General features: G+C 42.1%; 1 protein-coding gene across 3 annotated transcripts in view; it reads right to left on the bottom strand.

Annotated features, from left to right (window-relative positions):
• The window catches only part of TMOD1 (tropomodulin 1), a 476820-nt gene that overhangs the window by 10048 nt on the left and 447054 nt on the right, over positions 1-19718 (bottom strand). Inside the window, exons 9-10 of one of the 3 annotated variants that reach the window (XM_069236536.1) lie at positions 12347-12491; positions 5646-5710 (exon numbers count right to left, since the gene is read on the bottom strand). In XM_069236536.1, the coding sequence (XP_069092637.1) occupies positions 5646-5710; positions 12347-12491 (210 nt within the window). The remainder of the gene's footprint in view (positions 1-5645; positions 5711-12346; positions 12492-19718) is intronic. The other 2 variants (XM_069236542.1, XM_069236532.1) reach the window with 2 other exon arrangements.

Genomic DNA, 19718 nt, shown 5'->3' with positions numbered 1-19718 from the left:
GAAGTCAGGTAAGTCCAGTGCTGAACCAAGCGAGGAGAAGGTAACTGGGAAACTAAACGCCTACCATATATGGGTACCGCAAAGCCACTTGAGGCTCATCTTATGGTGGCCACAAAAGAAAAGATTTGGAAAGGGGAGTATATCAAAATGCTAAAGTTACTGCATAGGGAGCTCAGTTCCAAAGAGGGTTTGAAAGAAGAAGAATATGAATATACGTCCCAAGGTCCCAGTGACCATTGAAAACTGGACCGCTGCATTTTTTATTTTTGCCAGTGTTTATTGTGAGCATTTTCCTGACAGGTCAGTAGCGCTCTTTAAGTATATGGATGTTATTCGGAAGGCGTACCCCAGTTATGGAGTATGTGCTTGGGTACAATATGATGAAGAATTTCGTGCCTGTATGGCAGCGGACACGGAGGTACAATGGGGGGAAATCGATGTGGACTTGTGGAAGCATACTATGGGCCCTTCAAAATTTGTCAAGACCATTTTTACAGCGAGCGGCTTGACCATCACGTATCGGCCCTTTCGAGAACACCCCACTCAGGGTGGGGCCAATACAGGTCCTAAGGGAGGGACAGGAGCGTCGGGAAGCGTAACGCCAAAGACAGGAGCTTGTTGGGACTTCAACAAGGAACTTTGCACTCGTGAATATTGTATGTTCAAGCATGAGTGTTCCAAATGCGCTGGTAGACATGCCCTTATTAACTGCTATGGGGCAGGGAACGTGGATGTCGGAACAGGGAGGAAGCGCACAGGGGTAGTCAGGGTCGGGCCCGGTCAAGAGGTGGACAGGTTACTATGGGAAAAAGCTATTTCTCCAGTTAAGACTGACAAGCTGCGTTTCTGGGTGGAGCGCTATGGTAACAGGCAGGACAATTATTGCTTCAGGGATTTCTTCATGGATTTGACTTGGGATACACGGGGCCTAGGCAGAGGCGCTGGACCGAGAATTTGCGTCCGGTCTGGGGAAAAGAGGAGCTGGTGCGGCTCAAATTGGAGAAGGTGGTGGTGGAAGGGTGCATGGAAGGTCCTTTTTCGGATTGGCCTCTCCAGAATCTTATTGTTTCTCCCATTGGAGTTGTCCCAAAGAAAGAACTGAGGCAATATCGTCTAATACATCACTTTTCCTGGCCGAGGGTTCCTTCATTAATGACTTCATTCCGGAGGAAGTCACAAAAGTGTTGTATGCGTCTGTGGATGTGGCCATGGCTATGGTGAAGTCTTTGGGCTCTGGCGCATTAATGGCAAAAACTGATATCAAATCAGGTTGCTGCCGGTCAATCCCTGGGATTTTGAGTTGTTGGGTATTCAGTTTCAGGGCAGGTGGTATGTGGATAAGGCGCTCCCCATGGGCTGCTCAATTTCTTGTTCTCTTTTTGAGTGCTTTGACACATTTTTGCAGTGGATTTTTGAGACGGTGGTGGGGCACAAGAAAGTGACCCATTATTCAGATGATTTTTTCTTTTCAGGCCCCAGGGTTCCGACTGCTGTGAAGTGGTACTTGGTCAATTTCAAGAAATCATGGGGGACCTGGGTGTACCTCTGGCCCCCGAAAAAACAGTCGAGCCCAGCACGGCCTTGGCCTTTTGAGGTATTGAATTGGATACGGTAGTCATGGTGGCTCGGTTGCCTGCGGACAAACAAACAACCATGATTGAGACAGTGTGAACTATGGTCAAGAAGAAGAAGGTGACGGTCAAGGAAATTCAGGTGCTTTTGGGGCACCTTAATTTCGCTTGCAGGGTAGTTAGAGTAGGGCGGACATTTTGCAGGAGTCTAGGGATGGCTTTATCAGGGTACAGTTTGCAGCATCACCACGTGAGACTTGTCGCTGGGGTGAAGGAGGACTTGAGGATGTGGTGTGTGTTTCTGGAGTCATTTAATGGGATTCCAATTAAAACATGGCCGTTGTGTAAATGGGATGTCCACATTTTTTCAGACGCGTCAGCGGTGTCAGGTTTTGGCCTGTACTGGCAGGGGAGATTTTGTGCGGAGGAATGGCCAGTGGCGTGGCGGGCTTGTGGGCGCAGCATTGCATTCCTGGAGTTATTTCCTTAAGTGGTGGCGGTACGTGTTTGGGGTCTCCTATTGATGCACAAAAGAGTGTTGTTCCTAGTGGATAACTTAGCAGTTGTCCAGGTGGTAAATCGTCAGTCTGCCAAGGATGTACAGGTTTTGCAGCTGCTGCGCGTCTTTGTCTTAGAGTGTTTGCGCCGCAACATTCATTTCAGGGCGCGACATGTGCTGGGAGTCAACAATGACATTGCGGATGCGCAATCTCGTTTGCAGTGGGAGAGGTTCCATGGGTTGGTTGCGGACGAGGCCCTGTACAGGATGACTATGCCGACGGCTTTGTGAACATAGGAGACGGAGGATGCTGCAGTTGGTGGTGAATTCATTGGTACCCTCCACATGTCAAGTGTATGTCAGGGCGTGGTGTGAATTTTTGCGGACTCAGAGACGAAATTTTGACAAAGACAGAGTGGACGCTGTGGTAAACTTCATTATGGATTTAGTGGGAAGGCGCTTGTCAAGGGTATCCATTGCAGGGAAGTTGGCTGGTATTGCATTCATGGGTAAACTTTTGTGGGGCTACGCGCCATCGGCGGGTGAATTGGGGCAGAGAATACTGAAAGGTTGGGCTAGGGAGGAGAACACAGGGGGGAGGGGGAGACAGCCTATAACACTGAGTATTTTTTAAATGGTTATGCAGGCATTGGGGGTGGTGTGCTTTGATGAGGCTGAATGCTTATTGTTTTGCACTCTCATGTCTTGGATGTTTTTTGGGGCATTTTGAATTTCGGAATTGTTGGGGTCCAAAACAGCCAGGGATTCAGTGGTGCGACGTTTGCATCAGGGCACAAGGCGTAGTGCTTCACTTAAGGAGATCAAAGACGAATCAGAGGGGAAGAGGCAGGCATGTGTTTCCTGCAGCTTACCCAGTTTCGGATATTTGCCTGGTTTAATTAGGCCTTGGACTAATGGCCATTACACAGGAGGTAAGAGGAGGAGTTTTTTTGTCATTTACATGATAAGGTGGTATCAGCATATCAGCTGTTAGCGGTATTGAGGGCTGGATTAAAAGCAATTGGGCAGGATGCTTCACAATTTGGGACTCATTCCTTTAGGATAGGTATGGCAATGGAGGCTGGATTTTGAGGTTGGAAGACTGAGGAACTGTTGGCATTGGGAAGATGGAAGTCGAATACGTATAAAAAATATGTGAGAAGAGGAGTTACTGTGTTGGAATGATAATTTGTTTTTTCTCCTTTTACATGTTCAGTGCCCGGACCAGCAGTGCGGTTCATCTCCATCTGGGTCGTGGGCCATTCATTTGTCAACTGGGCCTGGAGGCAAGCGCAGAATACAACGATTGGGGACAATTTGGGTTTGGACAGGGACAGGTACTACGTACGATGGGAGGGTCCATGTAGGAAAAGAAGAAGACCACGGCACATCACAGGATCAAGGCGAGAACACTTTATTCCTTGGTAACAAATCAGGGCGAGATTCCTCTGATGTCATAGAATGCACTAGATACGTGGTATGTACAGCAAAGTGTACACATAGTTCTAGAACAACGCCACACTTACTCGGCTGCCAAAAGTACGGACGCTCTACAGACTTACCAGGGTCTATGTCAAATTGAATTGCTTCCATGCCACTATGTGTACACTTTGCTGTACATTTCTTGAATTTTTGGAATCCTACCAAATCTAATTCCATAGTTCATATCCAGTAAGCCTTGAAAAAGTCAAGGATGACGAAACACGTGTCGGCTGTTATTGTACAAACTCGAAAAATGCACAGTGTTTCCATACCACGTATCTAGTGCATTCTATGACATCAGAGGAATCTCGCCCTGATTTGTTACCAAGGAATAAAGTGTTCTCGCCTTGATCCTGTGATGTGCAGTGGTCTTCTTCTTTTCCGACTATGGTATGGTTGCCATGTTATGTGGACAGCATTTATTTCTCACAGGGTATGGAGAGGGGCGAGAAAACCGGGGGCAATCGAAAAGGCGCGCAAGAAAATTAATAAAGAGATGCATTTGTATTGCAAGGAGAACAGAATTACTTATTTGGAGCATAGGGATCTACGTTTCGAGGACAAGGAGTTTTTTCGGAGCAATGGCGTTCACCTGTCCTTTATTGGCATGGAGATGTACTTGCTCCCTCGCAATGAAGCTTTAAAAGGGTTGTTTAGGGAACCTTAATTAAGTTTGGGCATATCAAGATGCGGTGGTTTTTACTGGTGACGTGGCCTTCAGGGAGCTGGATGGAGAGGGGAGGGGCAAAAAAAGGAGGGGTGTTCCCCTCCTTTTTCTGGTGGCTGAGACAGAGACTGTTCATATGACAACGATAACGGATGGACAGAAAATCTGCCAAGACACTTTCAGATTGGAAGGGGGAGGACAGAAGCAGGGAAACAAAGATAACAAATTGTCCACTAGGGGTTGGGAACTTGCAGGTTCAATAGGTCGATGGCAGCAACTGACTATTAAGGTAATAGACGGATTCAACAAAGAAAGTGTTACAAAAGGATGACTGGATTAACGAACTGCAAGTTTAAGGGGAAGGGGGGGGATGGTAGGGTAGGAGAGGGGAGAGTGTTTTGTTTAGGTGAATTTATGTATAGTGAGGTGCTTAGTTTTGTGAGGCTGGAGGCCAGGGTATTGTTTTTGTGAGTGCACCTGTTTTCAATAAAGAGGCCTATTACACACACAAAAAGGGGTAGTGGTGCTGTTTTCCCTCTTCCACAAACGGGTTGCATTACACACAAAAAAATGAAACGTTTTCTTTTTATTTTTTTCAGAGTAGGCAGTGGTCCATGGGACCACTGCCTGCTCTGAAAAATGTTCTGCGTCCCCATTCTCAAAGGGGAAGGGGATGCCCTTGGCACACCCCTTCCTAATAGCAACTCGAAAAAACATTTTGTGATTCGATAATAACTTACCGAATCACAAAATAGGGTCTGTACACACAAAAGTGTTTTTTTGCATTCGCAAACGGCCTGATTCTGTGAATCGGACTGCTTGCGAATGCAAAAATCATTTGTACATCTGGCCCTAGGTTCCTCCTTTTTAACATTTTTTTTGTCAATGTAGATGGGAGTACATATATTTTTTTATTTCATACCCATTACTGTGGTGATGACTGAAAATTCCAGAAGGATGTTCTCTCATTTGTTAGAAAAGCATTTGATACATTTGAAGTGGAACTAACAAAAGATTGGTTAAAGCCTTGTTATGATACACGGTAAGCTATGGCTGCTTGCACGTGTGTGCTACTTTGACATTTGAAAATAGATTCACGGTTTGCGAAGTGCGCACCGCTTCATATGTTACATGTCCATGAAGGCTATTTTAAGGTTCACTGTCCTTACATCATGCTGACATTTCACCACCGTTGGCTAGGTGCTCTCGAGACAAAGCAGTTTTAAAACAAAGCCCTATCAAGTCGAGAAAAAGAAGAAACTCCTAAACGTAGCCACAGAAAGGATAGCATAAATCCGAAGGTAGTAAAACAGGTAGAAAATACAGTTAAAAAAGTAGAGCCAGGAGGTGGCAGTAGAGAGCACTGCCAGCGAGCCAAGACTTGGTAAGCTTGTATTCAATAGATACGTATAAAATCTGTCTATACTTATACATCATCCCGTTGCAGAGTTGACATGTTATGCCAGGGACCGTCAGACCGGTGCATACGAGCTGTAAACAAGAACTAAATGAGAACACTTCTTGAACATGGAAGTGACATGTGAATGTACATTATTACACAAGAAATAAAGCTACAAAACTGAAACAAATATACATTTTCAAGCTTAAAACTTAAAGATAAATGCATCTTATTTCGGACATTGCCGGTATAATCCTGGGCTGATGTCATTTATTTGGAGATATGCAACTCAAGTATCAAGGTGGCTGGACGCTGTGTCAGCTAATATATTACGGCTCGAATTTAAGAAAAGTGGCGCTACATCAAATGCAGCGCCACTTTTCTTGCACCCCTTAGCATCCCCCCTACCGCCCACCATTTGTACTCTATATTTAATATACGGAACACCCTGACGCAGGGTAGGGACAATAGATTCAACATTTTTGATGCTATTGATGTACTGTGCAGGATTAGTGCCAAAATGTTGGCGCTAATCATGCAGAGGTCATGGGGGCCCATTGAAAACAATGGTATGCCCCCTTTGAATGCCTGCTCTGCGCAGGTGTTAAAAATAGCCACTAAAAATGGTGCAGTGGAATCTCCTAGGGGCATATTTATACTCTGTGTGCACTGCAATTGTGTCATTTTTTTACGCAAATGCAGCATAAACTTAACTCCATATTTATATAGCGTCAAAATATTGGGGTTTGCACCATTTTTTGGATGCATGAACCTACCTTGCATCAATGAGATGCAAGGTAGGTGTTCCCTTCCAAAAATTGGTGCTATCCCCAGTCTAAATGCTGCCCTCAGTGAGGAGGCCATTGACCTCCTCAGGTCACTCACTGTTGGGCACTCTACCATTGTGAATGCCATCCAGGGTGTAGAAAGGGAGTTGCAACACACTAATGCATTCCTGGAGGGCATTCATTCTGGTCAGGCTGCCCATCATCGAACCCTGCAATCTCTGGCCTCAGCACTGATCGCAACCATTGTCCCTGTGTCTAGCCTCCCCCTCCAACTTCCTCCACCCAGACCCGTGAGCTAAAAAAATGGATTCCAATGTTAACCTCGGATTTACAGTGATAGATATTGATTTATGCACTTATTACCAACATTTATATTCATCACCTTTTACCTGCCATATTTGTGCATCCCAAAAAATAATATAAAGGCCACATAAAGGGGGTATGGTGGGCATATCCTGACCCGAGGTGTAAGTGAGAGACCCTCTTAAGCCCCCTCATAAAAGTTTAAAAATACAAAAAAATAGGATTGAGATGTAGGGTCAGAATTCTCTCAGATTTCAGGAACCCTTCCAGGCACCTACTCCTGCATTTGTGTTCCAAAGTCTGTGGTCTTTGTAATGAGATCGCGGACTATGAAACATTTTTTCCCTATGTTTGGTCCATTTCAATAGTCTGCGGGCTTGGCACAAAGTTTAAGTACTATGGGTACCATATTGGTGTGTTAGATTCATTGAATTAAATTCAAGATCAGAGACTATAAAATTTGTGGATCCAGGTTGGGTACTTTTTAATAGTTTGCGTTCACTGTTCCAAAATAGTGGACTAAAAACTCCTGGACCCTTGCTGAATCACCTTTGACAGTCATTTGCTTACCACTTTAGGTGTGTTGAGTCCACAGACATAAACTCCACACCACAGACCCTACATGCCCAACAGTTAGGATGGGAGTTCCTCTGATATTTGCGGTCTTCCAGTCCAGTCCATGGACGTCTGGGCATGTTTTAAAGCATTTTGTGTTTTTGATTGGTTGAAGTTGTTATATCAACATTGCCAGTTACTCAGCAACAGTAGGCACAACCACCATTTTGTGAAGAGCAGGGCACCTGTAGAGTTCACATAAAGAAGCAGTGCTGCTTGTACATTGAGGAATGGGTAACATAGCTCAAAAGAGGGTATCTGCAACTTCTTTAGAAGGCCAGGAAGAGTAAAAAGTCTGTATTAGAGAAACAATGAAGGGAGGAAAACACCTAAAGGCACATTGCAAGAATATTTTTCACAAGATCCCTTGGAGAGGAATATTCCCCTGGAGAGAAGAAAAGAAACACCAGGAGGGTCACAAGGAAGCAGTGTGAGAAAAAAATCCCTATCTCCATATATTTGCACTTTGTTGCATGGAAGGCAGAAGACTGAAAACAATTAAAAAATTGCATCAGTTAAAAAAAAAATTAAAGTGTTTAGGTTGTAATGTGCCACAGCAGTTGCAAAAAAGGAAAAATACCCCCAAAAACTACCCTCTCAAAAACATAAAAGCCCCAAAGTAAAAAGAGTACTTCTTAAAACCACTAACAAAAGTAAAAAAAGAGCCTGTCTCTATTAACTTCAGGGCCCTGCACGGCAACCCACGGCAAGTATGGCAGGCCCTTTGACCATCCCTGCTGTGCAGTGGGGCTAGCTTTCATGGTTGGTTGGGAGTGGGGTCTGGTAAAATGCATATAATGACTGCACCCTACCATATAATTGCCTCAGTTCTGAGAACAAGTTATTCCATGCCACAGAAACTTTGCAGAGGACAAGAGTATGGGCCTAATTTATCATTTGGCAGATGGCCCATTCTCTGTCAGGATGATGGAGTAAAAGTATTGCCTGAGATGCATGTCCTCTCATTCAAGCAGGAGCAAGATGCCTAAGAACCGTTCCTGCGCAGGATCGACTTTACCAATAGAGAACCAAGCTGGATTGTCTTTGATATTTTGAAGATCTGGCCTCTCCTTAAAATCAAGACCCTACCTTTAGTGACACTTCCTCTGAATGTCAGAGTGGATATTGTGCTGAAACAATGGGGGGAGAATGCTCAGAGATGGTATGGGCCAGGTTATGAGAGGCCGCAATAAATCACGATCCCCTTTCAAGTCCTGAACATTTCAACCTCTTCAGGGTCACTCTGGGATGACATTGTGCTCCCTTCATGAGCCCCTTTTAGTAAGATTTACCTGATGTTTCTTGGTGTTTACCTCTTTATACCAGGAGTTATACCTTACATACTAGTTACTATTTGGACATATTTCCAAGAGCACTTCTCTACTCAACCAGTTGTTGTTCTAATATGCCTTCACTTATGTTGGATTGCCCTTGCAACTCTGTTTCGAATCTATCCTGCCCACAGGGAGCCTGGGATTTCTATTGGTCATGATGAATCAATGTGGTTGGTGGGCAGGATGAGGACTGGGAGAGTCACTTACCCATTTAAACCCATTTAAAGTAGGTTAGACCTCTGTGTTGCGTTTGTTAAACATTGCTATGTTTAGTACTCTTTGTATGCACCACATTGCTTTTTTGCCGATATATTACACTGTTTTTGAATGAGTCCTTACTGATATACAATATACTATAGTTGTTCTACCATCACCTTTACACTTATTGGCCCTAGACATACTCCATTCTAATACTGTCCTTTTTACCACCAAGATCCTTTTACCGCATCTTTAGCAGATACCCGTTTGCACCTAGCTTTAGTCATAAGAATGCTCTACTTTGGTCCAATGAGGGCAGTACCATCAGCCGAAAGATAGTCAGATGGCCAGTCTGGGAAGAGAAGGAGACGGTTTATGATCTCCTTCATGGAGATACTTTCTGCTCCTTCAAGATGCTTTAATCACACTTCACGCTGCCTCAATCATGAGTTTGGTGGTACTGGCAAATCCAATACAGTCTACAGGGTAATTTGGAATGGGATCCTATTCTCTTGTCCAAGTCACCCATTTTAGAGTATATCAGGAAATGGGGACTCTTCAGGGTTACTGTATCCCACCTATTCCCGATTCTTATTGACCACTTATACTCCAGTGGTATACTCCAAACGTATTGGCAGGAACGACTCGGGTTGCTTACAGAAGAAAACTGGATGAAAATCATAGAGTACCATGACCATTCTCTTCAGGAATTGCGATTGAAATATTCCTATTTCAAGATTATACATAACTGATACTGGTCACCTGAAAACTATGAAGGGCCAACCTACTACTGACTGATGCATGTTGGAGGTACACCGGAGAGTGCTGTGAGCTCTTTCATAGTCTGAAGTCCTGCCACCAACTGGCCTTATCCTGGTAAGCTATCTGGAAGATGCTTTGCAATACTTGCTCTGTCACTTTCCTAGCCTCCTCCAACCTTGCTCTTTTACATGACTTCACAGATATTGAGGATGCCACCTCCCACTGGCAGGGATGGACGTTGAGCACCTTCAATATTGAAAAGATATGTACATTTTAACATTGGTGCTTCCCGCAGGTGTCTACACACCACGAATGGGTGACTGAACTGTACCGCTAGCTATTTATGAAAATGCATATATAGGATTTAGAATCAAATGGAATAATCTGAAAATCTTTCAGGACCTTTTCTGCGTCTTAAGGAACCTTGGGGTCTTAGAACCTTAGACCACACATGTACTGATCATAAACCTTATTCCTTAGAAACTTAGACCACACATGAAATGATCATAAACTGGAAATTCTGCATCCACAGATCTATTTACCCACTGGGTGTCTCTGGGGATTGGGATGGTTGGGTTGGACCGGGGATATGCATTCATTGTCCTGTTGATCTCATAAATTACTGGTTCGTGCTCACTGTTTGGTTGATGTCTGTGGGGCAAGATGGGGACATGATATGCCCAGAAATGGAGGGACTGCCGAATGTACAGTGGCAGTTATAGGTGCTCATATTAAGCTCAAGTCCTCCATGTAACCTTTGTTATTGTTCCTTCTATCCTACCATATCTTGTACACTTTAAGGTAGCATGTATGTGCTAGCTCTACTACTCTATTTCATATGTAAACCTGTTTCTATCTTTTATAATGGAATTGTATATTCTCACGTGGAAAACCAATAAAGAAATGCATCAAAAAACAAAAAAGGCATAAATAAATCTCCCAAAACAGTCCAGCATGAGGCCACCGCCAAGGAACCTGGGGCTACTTTTTATCAAAGAGGCAAAGATTTTTTAATGGACTAGTCAGATATGTAGCAGACCTGTTCAAGACTGACGGCTCGCAGATATTGAGGATGAAGTCAAAGATACTTGGTTGAACTCTGACCCAGAAAATGAGTAGAGATGCTTACTTTTCATGCCTGGCCGAGCAACCCACATTCAAAGAGAGGAGGAGGGTAATATCCTTCCACAGTTGCACTTTCTGAAGAGGTCCCCATGATGTGCTCACCATCCATACTTGTATGAGTCTGTCATGACTAAGAGATTTGAAGCATGGATTGATGGACTTGGACAAACCTGGAGTGGCTGTGCAGCAGCAGACCAATCACTTCCCTAGATGGAGAAGTAAGGACCACATATAGCATAGCATGGGCTCTGCCGTAGGTGTGTGGTCTCAGAAGCATCTCAAACCACCTAGCAACAAACTGCATCCCAGAAAGAGGAGCACAATCTCCTTGATGGATATTTCTGTCTCTGATAAAGAGAAGACACTCTCCAGGCTTGTGTCCAGAGTGCCTCCCTTCACATGAAGCCTTCTTGATGGTAAGATAGAGGGTTAAAGGAAGTTCCATCACAACCTACAATTGAAGAGTGCCCTGAGAATTAGGGTCTGATTTGACTTAGTCACATCCTGCGAAGTCACTGTTCACTTGACAGTTATTCAAATAGCAGCAATGGGCCAGATGCAGCTGCTGAATTACCCTAATGGAGCTAAAATGTTGGTAAACTCTCACACAGTTACCCTTTAGACAGCAATCTGCACTAGTAATGCTCGTCCACCATGTTGAACCGGAGGAAGTTCAAGTGTTCCCGGAGAACAGGAACATGACAATGTGCCTCCTCCTGACTAAAGAACATAACTAACTATTGTTTATGCTAGGACCTGCCATAGCATTGTTATCTTGAGTGTTTTAAAGGGGAGAATGTGATTAAGTAGGATACATCTAATATGCTGTGGAGCCCACCTGAATTTATCCTGACCAGGAAGTAGTAGGAGTAGCTCATGCCTTTTGGAAGGTGGGCTAGGTTATTTGCCCCTAAAGAGATGACCTTCTGCACCTACTCCAGGAGCTCATGGGACGTTAAATGAAACAGAGTCCTCTTTGAAGGTGGCAGCCATGTAGCTGTGGAGCATAGCTCTATGTCTGGTTTCCAAGCGTGCTCCTGACTGGTCGCCTTGAACATAGAACCAAAAACCCATCCCCTGTCATATAGGGGTCCCTCAGGTCCAGCATGCACACATTATAATTCAGAAATCTTGCCTGATTGTCAGGCACAGAGGGCAGGTACGCACAGGCGAGAGTGCGTATATTTGCACACAGGATGAAGAAATTTGTGCATAAGAGTGTTCATGCATCTGTTCTTTAGGATGCCCAAAGCCGTACTTACAACAGTGACAAACATTTTCTGGTTTTGCTAAGGTTGTGCTCCTCAGTAGCATGGGAGTTCCCTCCCCTTCTTGGCTTTGAATATTAGAGAGCCAAGATGTGTTTTCAGGAACCTGTTTCATTACTATGCAATTTGAGTTTACATTTTTAATTGGCTGGTATCTGGTTGCCTGGCAACCAGTGTTGGTATACAATAAAAATAATGAAGAGGAAAAAACAACCATGTGTGAGGAGCCTTCTTCCAAAAATGTAGGCAGCTAGGTCCCCTGCAGATAGTAGTTATCTATATTTTGTAGTGGCGCGAGATTAAATAATCTTAGTTATGTTTCTGTACCTACTTACCCAAGTCATTGTTATTCATCATAGCATTTGATGCCCGAAGTCGTGGGCCTTGCTGTGTAAAATGATATCCAAATTTCAGGAGCGATGTGTTTTTTTCCAGCATGCTTGCAATTTCCATTTCCACCTTATTGCCCAGCGGCTGGCTCTTTGTGATGAAACAGAAAAAGCAAAGATATATGAGGCATCATATAATGCATTTTGGAGTGAGGCAGATGACAGCACATGGAGTATGTTCAGTCAGCGCTCCATGTGTGGCAGGTGTTGAGAATGAGATGGTTTTAGTGGTGCCTACATTTATTTTTGCAGTTATTAGAAAGATTAAAGTTTTCAGGGACATGATTAATGGCCTGGGAATTATATAAGGGATAAGGAACCCCCTGCCATACATTATAAGGATATTGCAAGTCACCGAAGAGTTCCATTACCATACAGAAGAAAAAAGCTGAAGGTCGTGTTCCTTTATGAGATTGTTGAACCCGGAGGTGACTTGCACTATTCTATTACATATGCCAGATGATACTTTATCCCATATAATACATGGTCACACCATCGCCTTTCCCACAGGCCACCTAAACCCTTGGTGCGTAGCTCTTTCATATGAAAGAGCAAGTGTGATTGCAAACATGAAGAATAACAATAAAACCTCTAGTGCAAAATTAAACACATGAAAAACCTGTTAGATATTTGTTGCAAACAGATATTAGAAACAGTTCTATACAAATCAGTTTTAAAAAAGCTGCAATGGCTCGGAATGTGTAGAATGAGCAATACTTCTCTATCTAAGAAATGCAAACAAATAAACATATTCTCTCTGCTTGTCACTGTAAGCTATTAAAATAGAGCAGAAGAAAGAAAAACAACCATCCCACTTTATGCTCTGTGACCTCACCTACCTTTCACTCCAGCTGCTGGCTCTGGCAGCAGGAACTGTGATGTCCGAACTCCACTATAATAACTTATGATAGTCGAGTTCTGGTCTTTTCTTTATAATTGACTACTGAGTGCGTCACAAGTCGCCAATTATAATGAAATTTGAGAATGTGGTTTATATAGGGATTAAAAAATTCCATGTATTATTACATAATAGCATGTAGAAATCAAATGAGTAATCTTTATGATAACTACCTACCCTAAAGGATTGGCACTGGCATAGCCATATACCGACCACAAGGACATTTCTGCACTCTTCAAAACGCCTTCTTCTCTTCTTGCACTAAAGTGGAGTTATGCCTTCTTATCAGCATGCCCCAGCTATAAATTATCTGTTTTTAGCAACATTTTTGTTATGTAGGCAGGAAAATCAGCTATTAAACAACATCCTCTCTAACCTGAAAACTCGATCATGTAAATTAGCCAATAGTTTTATCATTGCAAAGATAAACCACAGCTTTCCTCACCACATGCTGATAGAGGGTGGTCAGCGGTTTCCACATCTCAAAAATAGACAATCTATTGACAAGTATTGAGTGTAAAATTAGATTTCCCATGGTTGTGGTCAAAGGGAAGATATTGAAAGAAATCTGGCTTTCCCCATGCTTATACAGCTACTTGATAACTCTACAGTTTGGTTGCATAGGCTGTGCTGTTTGCATTTCACACAATAACTCAGAGATGTTCTCCAGCTAATATATGTGAGAAAGTATGCTAACGCAGAGAGAGTTTTTTGTCTGCTTGCATGTACTTTTATTTCTCATTTGTCAACCTAATGGAACACCTAAGTTAGATAATGGTCATCTTAGTTAGCCAGGTCAAGCCTGTCGCTGATGGCTTCCCATGTTAAAAAGTTGTTTTTAAAGAGATTCCCCTAGCAGTGGAAGACTATTCTGGTTCAAATTAAAGAAACCCACATCTATAAAACCTGGTGGGAAACAGTGTTATTTGTTAATAACGTTACTGAGGGGAGCTAGGATGTGAATCCCTTCTGCCTCACTGCCAGTTGCCGGAATTGTGAAACTGTAAGAATTTTAACATTGTAAATGCTGCCAAAATGTGCCGTACTCAACGACTTATCCCCATTAGTTTATTCTGCGGAGCTTAATTTATTTTTTCAGATCGTGACTTTATTACCAAGTGCCCTTACATGATTTGGCTTACAAAACCTAAACATTGAACCTAAGGTTGCCTACAATGTACAGCTTGATTTAAATGATCTTTTTGGGTTGACTTAAATATACTAATAAAACCTATGGTCCTGAGGATGGTCTCGCATATGAATGATATTTGAGACCAAAGCATTGACGCCTGCTCCACTTTTCATGCATAAATCTGTGGATCTCTCAAAGAATTAATGCATACAATGGACCCATCCAGATATGAAGAGTGTGGACTTCACATACATTGATCAATAATGTTGAAAAATAGTTTGGTTTTACTCTTTATGCACATAATTAAGGTATACAAAGTTGTTTATATCTTATGTTCGCTATACCAGCAGTCCCCAACCTGTGGTCTGCGGACCCTCAAGAGTCTGTGACACATTCCCAGGTGGTCTGCAAGCCTGGGTCAGCAGGAAGGCACTTCTCCAGCTAGGGCCTCTACAGAAACAGGTGTGTTTTTTATATTTGTCACTTCCTTTATGCAGCAACTTTAAAAGCATGCCAAAGTTCCTTGTACATCCAGCAGCTTTCTGACAAAAATAAAAGCATCAAGATTACTCTGGTGATTAATGTACTTGCTGGAGAGAGATGGGACTCATCTGAAGTAGTGCAGATAGTTTATATGCCAGCTGCAAAGAATGTGTATCATGCAAAGAACAGTATTTTGTGTACATTGCACAGTGGGTTACTGCTTTTGTCACAGAGAGTCTTTTGTTACTGTGCAATCATAAGTTACCATCATAATCTAGCAGAGTGAGCTATGAAATACCATCAAAGAACTGCATGCAAACTGCAAGGAACAAATTAGAAAGTTACGTTTTTTTCCCAATCTTTCAGTGTCCTTATGCTGCTAAAAAGGTTTGTAGTAATACATTATTAAAGTCAATGCTAGCTGCTGTGTTATACTGAGTCCTGAGATTGTGCTTTTCCAGTCCAAGCACTCTTAGAAAATGCCTGCCAGTATGGATGACGTGAATCCTACACCTTGTAGTCTCCTGTAAAGTGCTCTGACACCCTACACTCGTATGAGAGGTGCTATAAAACAAATTAAATACATGTGACGGGCAGGCTATGGAGAGATGCGAGGGCCTTATGGTTTTACTTCCTTTCCCTACCACATATTATATGAAAAAGCTTTTTCAGATTTTATGTACCTAAAAATAAAAGCAAAAATCATTTGGGAAATGTAGAATCTGACCTGAGGATTTAGCTTTCCTAAGTAAAACCAAACATTGAAAAATGAGTTGCTGAAATGCAGCACCTACCTTCCCATTAAAATGTTTCAATTTTTGCATATTTTTTCAATATAAATTAATACAATATTTAGTAGAATGACTGTTTTAATGTTTGAAATTTAAATCATACAAATTGCTTGGCAGTCCACGGCTTCCAGTAGTGATTCAGTGGGGGTTCTCAAGAGTCAAAAGGTTGGGAACCACTGCTCTATACCTTGTATTAGTTCTGAACACAGATGATATAGACAATTTTATTAAGCCACATGTTGTGTACCCTTCTTCCATTTCTAGCTAATTTATGAGGTTAGTTCTGTGGCATTTCTGCCTCCAGTCAATTCTATTTTGTCATCCTTCCCAGACATACCCTCTATATTTACTTTTTTGATCATTTCCAAACAATCCCCTTTTTGGCAAGTTACCTTCATTTTTATGAAGTAGTGGAACAGCACCAGTGTATTGTATATCTAGTTTCAGTCCTTGGGGATTCCAACATTCCATTGGAGCAATAGAACAATCTTTTTGAGGTATATTGTTTGACATTGGGATATGAAAGATACTCTGGTGGATTATCAAACGTTAGTCCTCAAACTTTTAGTCTGCATGCCTTTACTCTGCAAACTTTAGTCCTCAAGCTTTGATTCCACAGTTTCATTTAAAATAAAGATAAGTGCCTTTACAGCTTGAGACTTTACTCCTTGCAGTTTTATCTTTAGCTCTACATTTTTTTTGCTTTCTGCAAATTAAATATATATATATATATATATATATATGTATACATATATATATATATATATACCTACATATGTATATACTCAGTGAAAAAAACAAAGTTAAGGTAACGTTGTAGTTAGTAATTGAAATAATAACTTACTGGGCACTAAAAAAAACCTTGGAAATGCACTGAAAAAATCAAACTGACGGTGATGGGAAAAGGCATATAATCGCGGCTCGAATCTGGCACAAACAGGAGACAAAAAGAATGTTTGGACTTTCGAACTAAATATGGAAGCCATATCATGGTTAAACTATCATAGTTGAACATCCCCAACTGGGTACATTCGGACTAGTGATGATTGAATACAGGTGCACAGTCTTGTGACATTCCTTTGGTTGACCATTACCTAATTAGATTGTATTTAGTACAGGAAAATAAGCCTTGATAAAGTCCTTTACCGGACGAAACACGTGTCGGCTGAATGTGATCGGGACATTTATAAACCAATCTGACTATATTGGAGGACAACAATTCTTATTGCCCAAAGTCAACTGATTGAACATTATACATCATTTCCCATGAACTGACTGGGAGTGTTTGGCGTTCGGACTTTAAGCTGTTTTCTTTGGAAGAACTTCTATCTTAATATTGGATTAGATTGTTTATGTTTAATGTGTGACATGTATATTTTGTTACCCAAGGTGTTTGTGATATTTATTATATATTTTTTGTAGCATTTATGTATTTTTGTTTGTCTACTTTATAATTATTGCTTCATATTTATTGGCAACGTTTGTATTAAAATTGACAACTGTAACAGTCTATTTTTGGAACCATTGCATACGTATGTTATCTTTATCTACTATTGTTATGTCTTTCTATCATTGTACTGTATATATCATATATGTTAATTTACATTATTACGTTTGATTCAATGTGTATAATTAGGATCTGAAATTAATTATTCAAGGAGTGCTCCGTTCATCTTTTGCTTTATGATAATATAGTTAGGTGAAAATGTCAGTTAAAATATCCAATTTCAGATAAACAAAACCAGCAAAATTCAACAGTTATAGTTATCTCAAGTAACTATAACTTGTGCCCTAAATTAACTATAGCTCAATCCCCCTCCATAAACAGTGTTGTCCTCAATGAAGTCACGTCAAATGTGGTTGTGATATTACCAATTATGTCATAGAAGATGTCATGAATCATGTAATATGTTAGGTAATTAACAGTGCATGACGAGACCCTTCGGCCATGCATACGTGTGGTTTGGAGCAGGGCCTGGCCTTGGGTGTGGGGCAGGGTGTTTCTATCCTGAACAGGATATCCTGGGGTTGTGCTCAGCTTTCCAGAGTTTCAAAAGGCAGCCTTAGGGATTGCCCACCCTCTTTCTGACTACTAAGGGCTGCGTGCCCTGCCACTGACAAATGCAGCCAAACCCAGGAAAGTTGGATGGTTAGATAAAGGTATATCCCTGACGAAAAGTGACCCCTTCAGAACCTCTTGTCTTAACACTCTTGGAACTGTGGAAGATTCAGAAGAAGAACTGCCCTGCCCTCTGAAAAAGGGAGATTTGACCTACTTGCTTTGAACACAGACTTGTGACTCCAAGGGTCAGTTGGCTGACCTTCTATTTGAGCTGCAGGAACAAAACAAGCTTGGAAAAGCCTCCCTGCAACTGTTCAGCTGACCAGCACGAACAGGACCTGCCCCGTCCTGCCTGGACCTGCCTGAGACCTTCTGCTGGTCTCTGCTGAAGTGAGTCCTGATTCTAAGAGATGCCCTCCAGGATCTGGAACCTTGACCTACATCAGAGTGTACTCCTCCAGAATCTCAGGTGAAAAATACAGAAGTCTGGGCTCCTCGTGACTGTGACATGGACTCTTCATGCTGAGCAATGACAATTCATGACGACTGCCAAAGTGAAGCTCCAGTGAGACTTGCACATTGCGTGAGCAGCGACTGCCTGTGATGACCACCAACGCGAAGCTCCAGCGACGGGTATTCTCTGCACCAAAACAGTAACTGACTGAGACATCTGACCTGCTCATTGCGCTGACCATGACCTCCTTGGAGACATGCCAACATGAATAGCAGCTCAATGCGCAGACTTGAGTAGGTAGCTCTTGAGCGGGACGAACCTGGTCCCTGTATTGAAGGTCTAGTGCAGCCAGATAACCCAATTGGAGATTTGAGCTTTTTAACACTATTTTCATATATTCTATATTTTGGATTTTTGTCATTTTGTTGTAATACTATGTATGAAATTCTATTCTATTTTTATAAATTGGTTAGGAATTTTCCTTGTGTGGTGTTTTCACTTTATTACTTGTTAAATCCTGAATAAATACTTGACACATTATCTCTACGTTAAGCCGTTCAGCTTTTGTGCCAGACTACCAGATGGGTAAGCACTGGCTTGCTTAGCTACTTTTGTGCTTCACCCTGACAAGGATTGTATTTTTTATTTGAGTGGAGCTTCCACCCCTCTCAACTAATAAACTAATTTCTTGCCCCTCTCTTTTCTTTTTTGTGGGGGTTTTGCCCCCAAACTGCTTGTTTTATATTGTTTTTTTTGGGGAAGTAGCTCCCTCAAACCTCCTTTTTTTCTAACCCCCCCCTTACCTCCTTTTACTACTACATACTCCTGAACCCTAGGAAAACCTTTCCTCCTTTACCTCTACTCACCCCTTGACCATAAAAGCAGCCTTAACCTACTTCCCACTACCCAAGCCTAACTCTAAAATCACCCTTACCCAACCGCTAACCTTAAAATTACTCTTATGCCCTTTACCTCTCCCCGGGCCATATGTACGAAAGCTTTTTCCCATAGACACAGAATGGGTAAAATCCTTTCGTACATCTGGCCCCCCATCCCTTACCCCTAAACTACACCTGTGGAGTAAAAGCATGCGGGCTAAAAACTGCAGAGTAAAGGTTACATAACGGTTACATACTAATGTGATTAATTAAATCAAGGCACCTTTTAACATTGTTTCAGTACAGATTGTTTATATATGTTCTCGGTTTCCATAAAGTGAAGTGAATAAAGATGCCGCAAGTAGAGATCTGTACACAAAGGCATTGAGACTACTGGGTGAGAATTTCTGGGAGAAAACAAATATTAAGCAGGAAGGTTTCAAACTCTATTTCATTGAACAAGGTTCAAATGACAGTGTGGGTAATTATATGAGTGCTGCGAGACCACTAAATGTGGTGACAAATTGGTGTAGTAGTAAATACATTCGTTCTGGCAATTAAGAACTTGAAGTAAAGAGGAAGTAGTGGAGTGCTTAAAGGCTTACATCACAATAACTATA

This window comes from Pleurodeles waltl, chromosome 1_2 (assembly GCF_031143425.1).
Source record: "Pleurodeles waltl isolate 20211129_DDA chromosome 1_2, aPleWal1.hap1.20221129, whole genome shotgun sequence".
Taxonomy (NCBI): domain Eukaryota; kingdom Metazoa; phylum Chordata; class Amphibia; order Caudata; family Salamandridae; genus Pleurodeles; species Pleurodeles waltl.
This window is presented reverse-complemented; position numbering and strand designations above follow the sequence as displayed.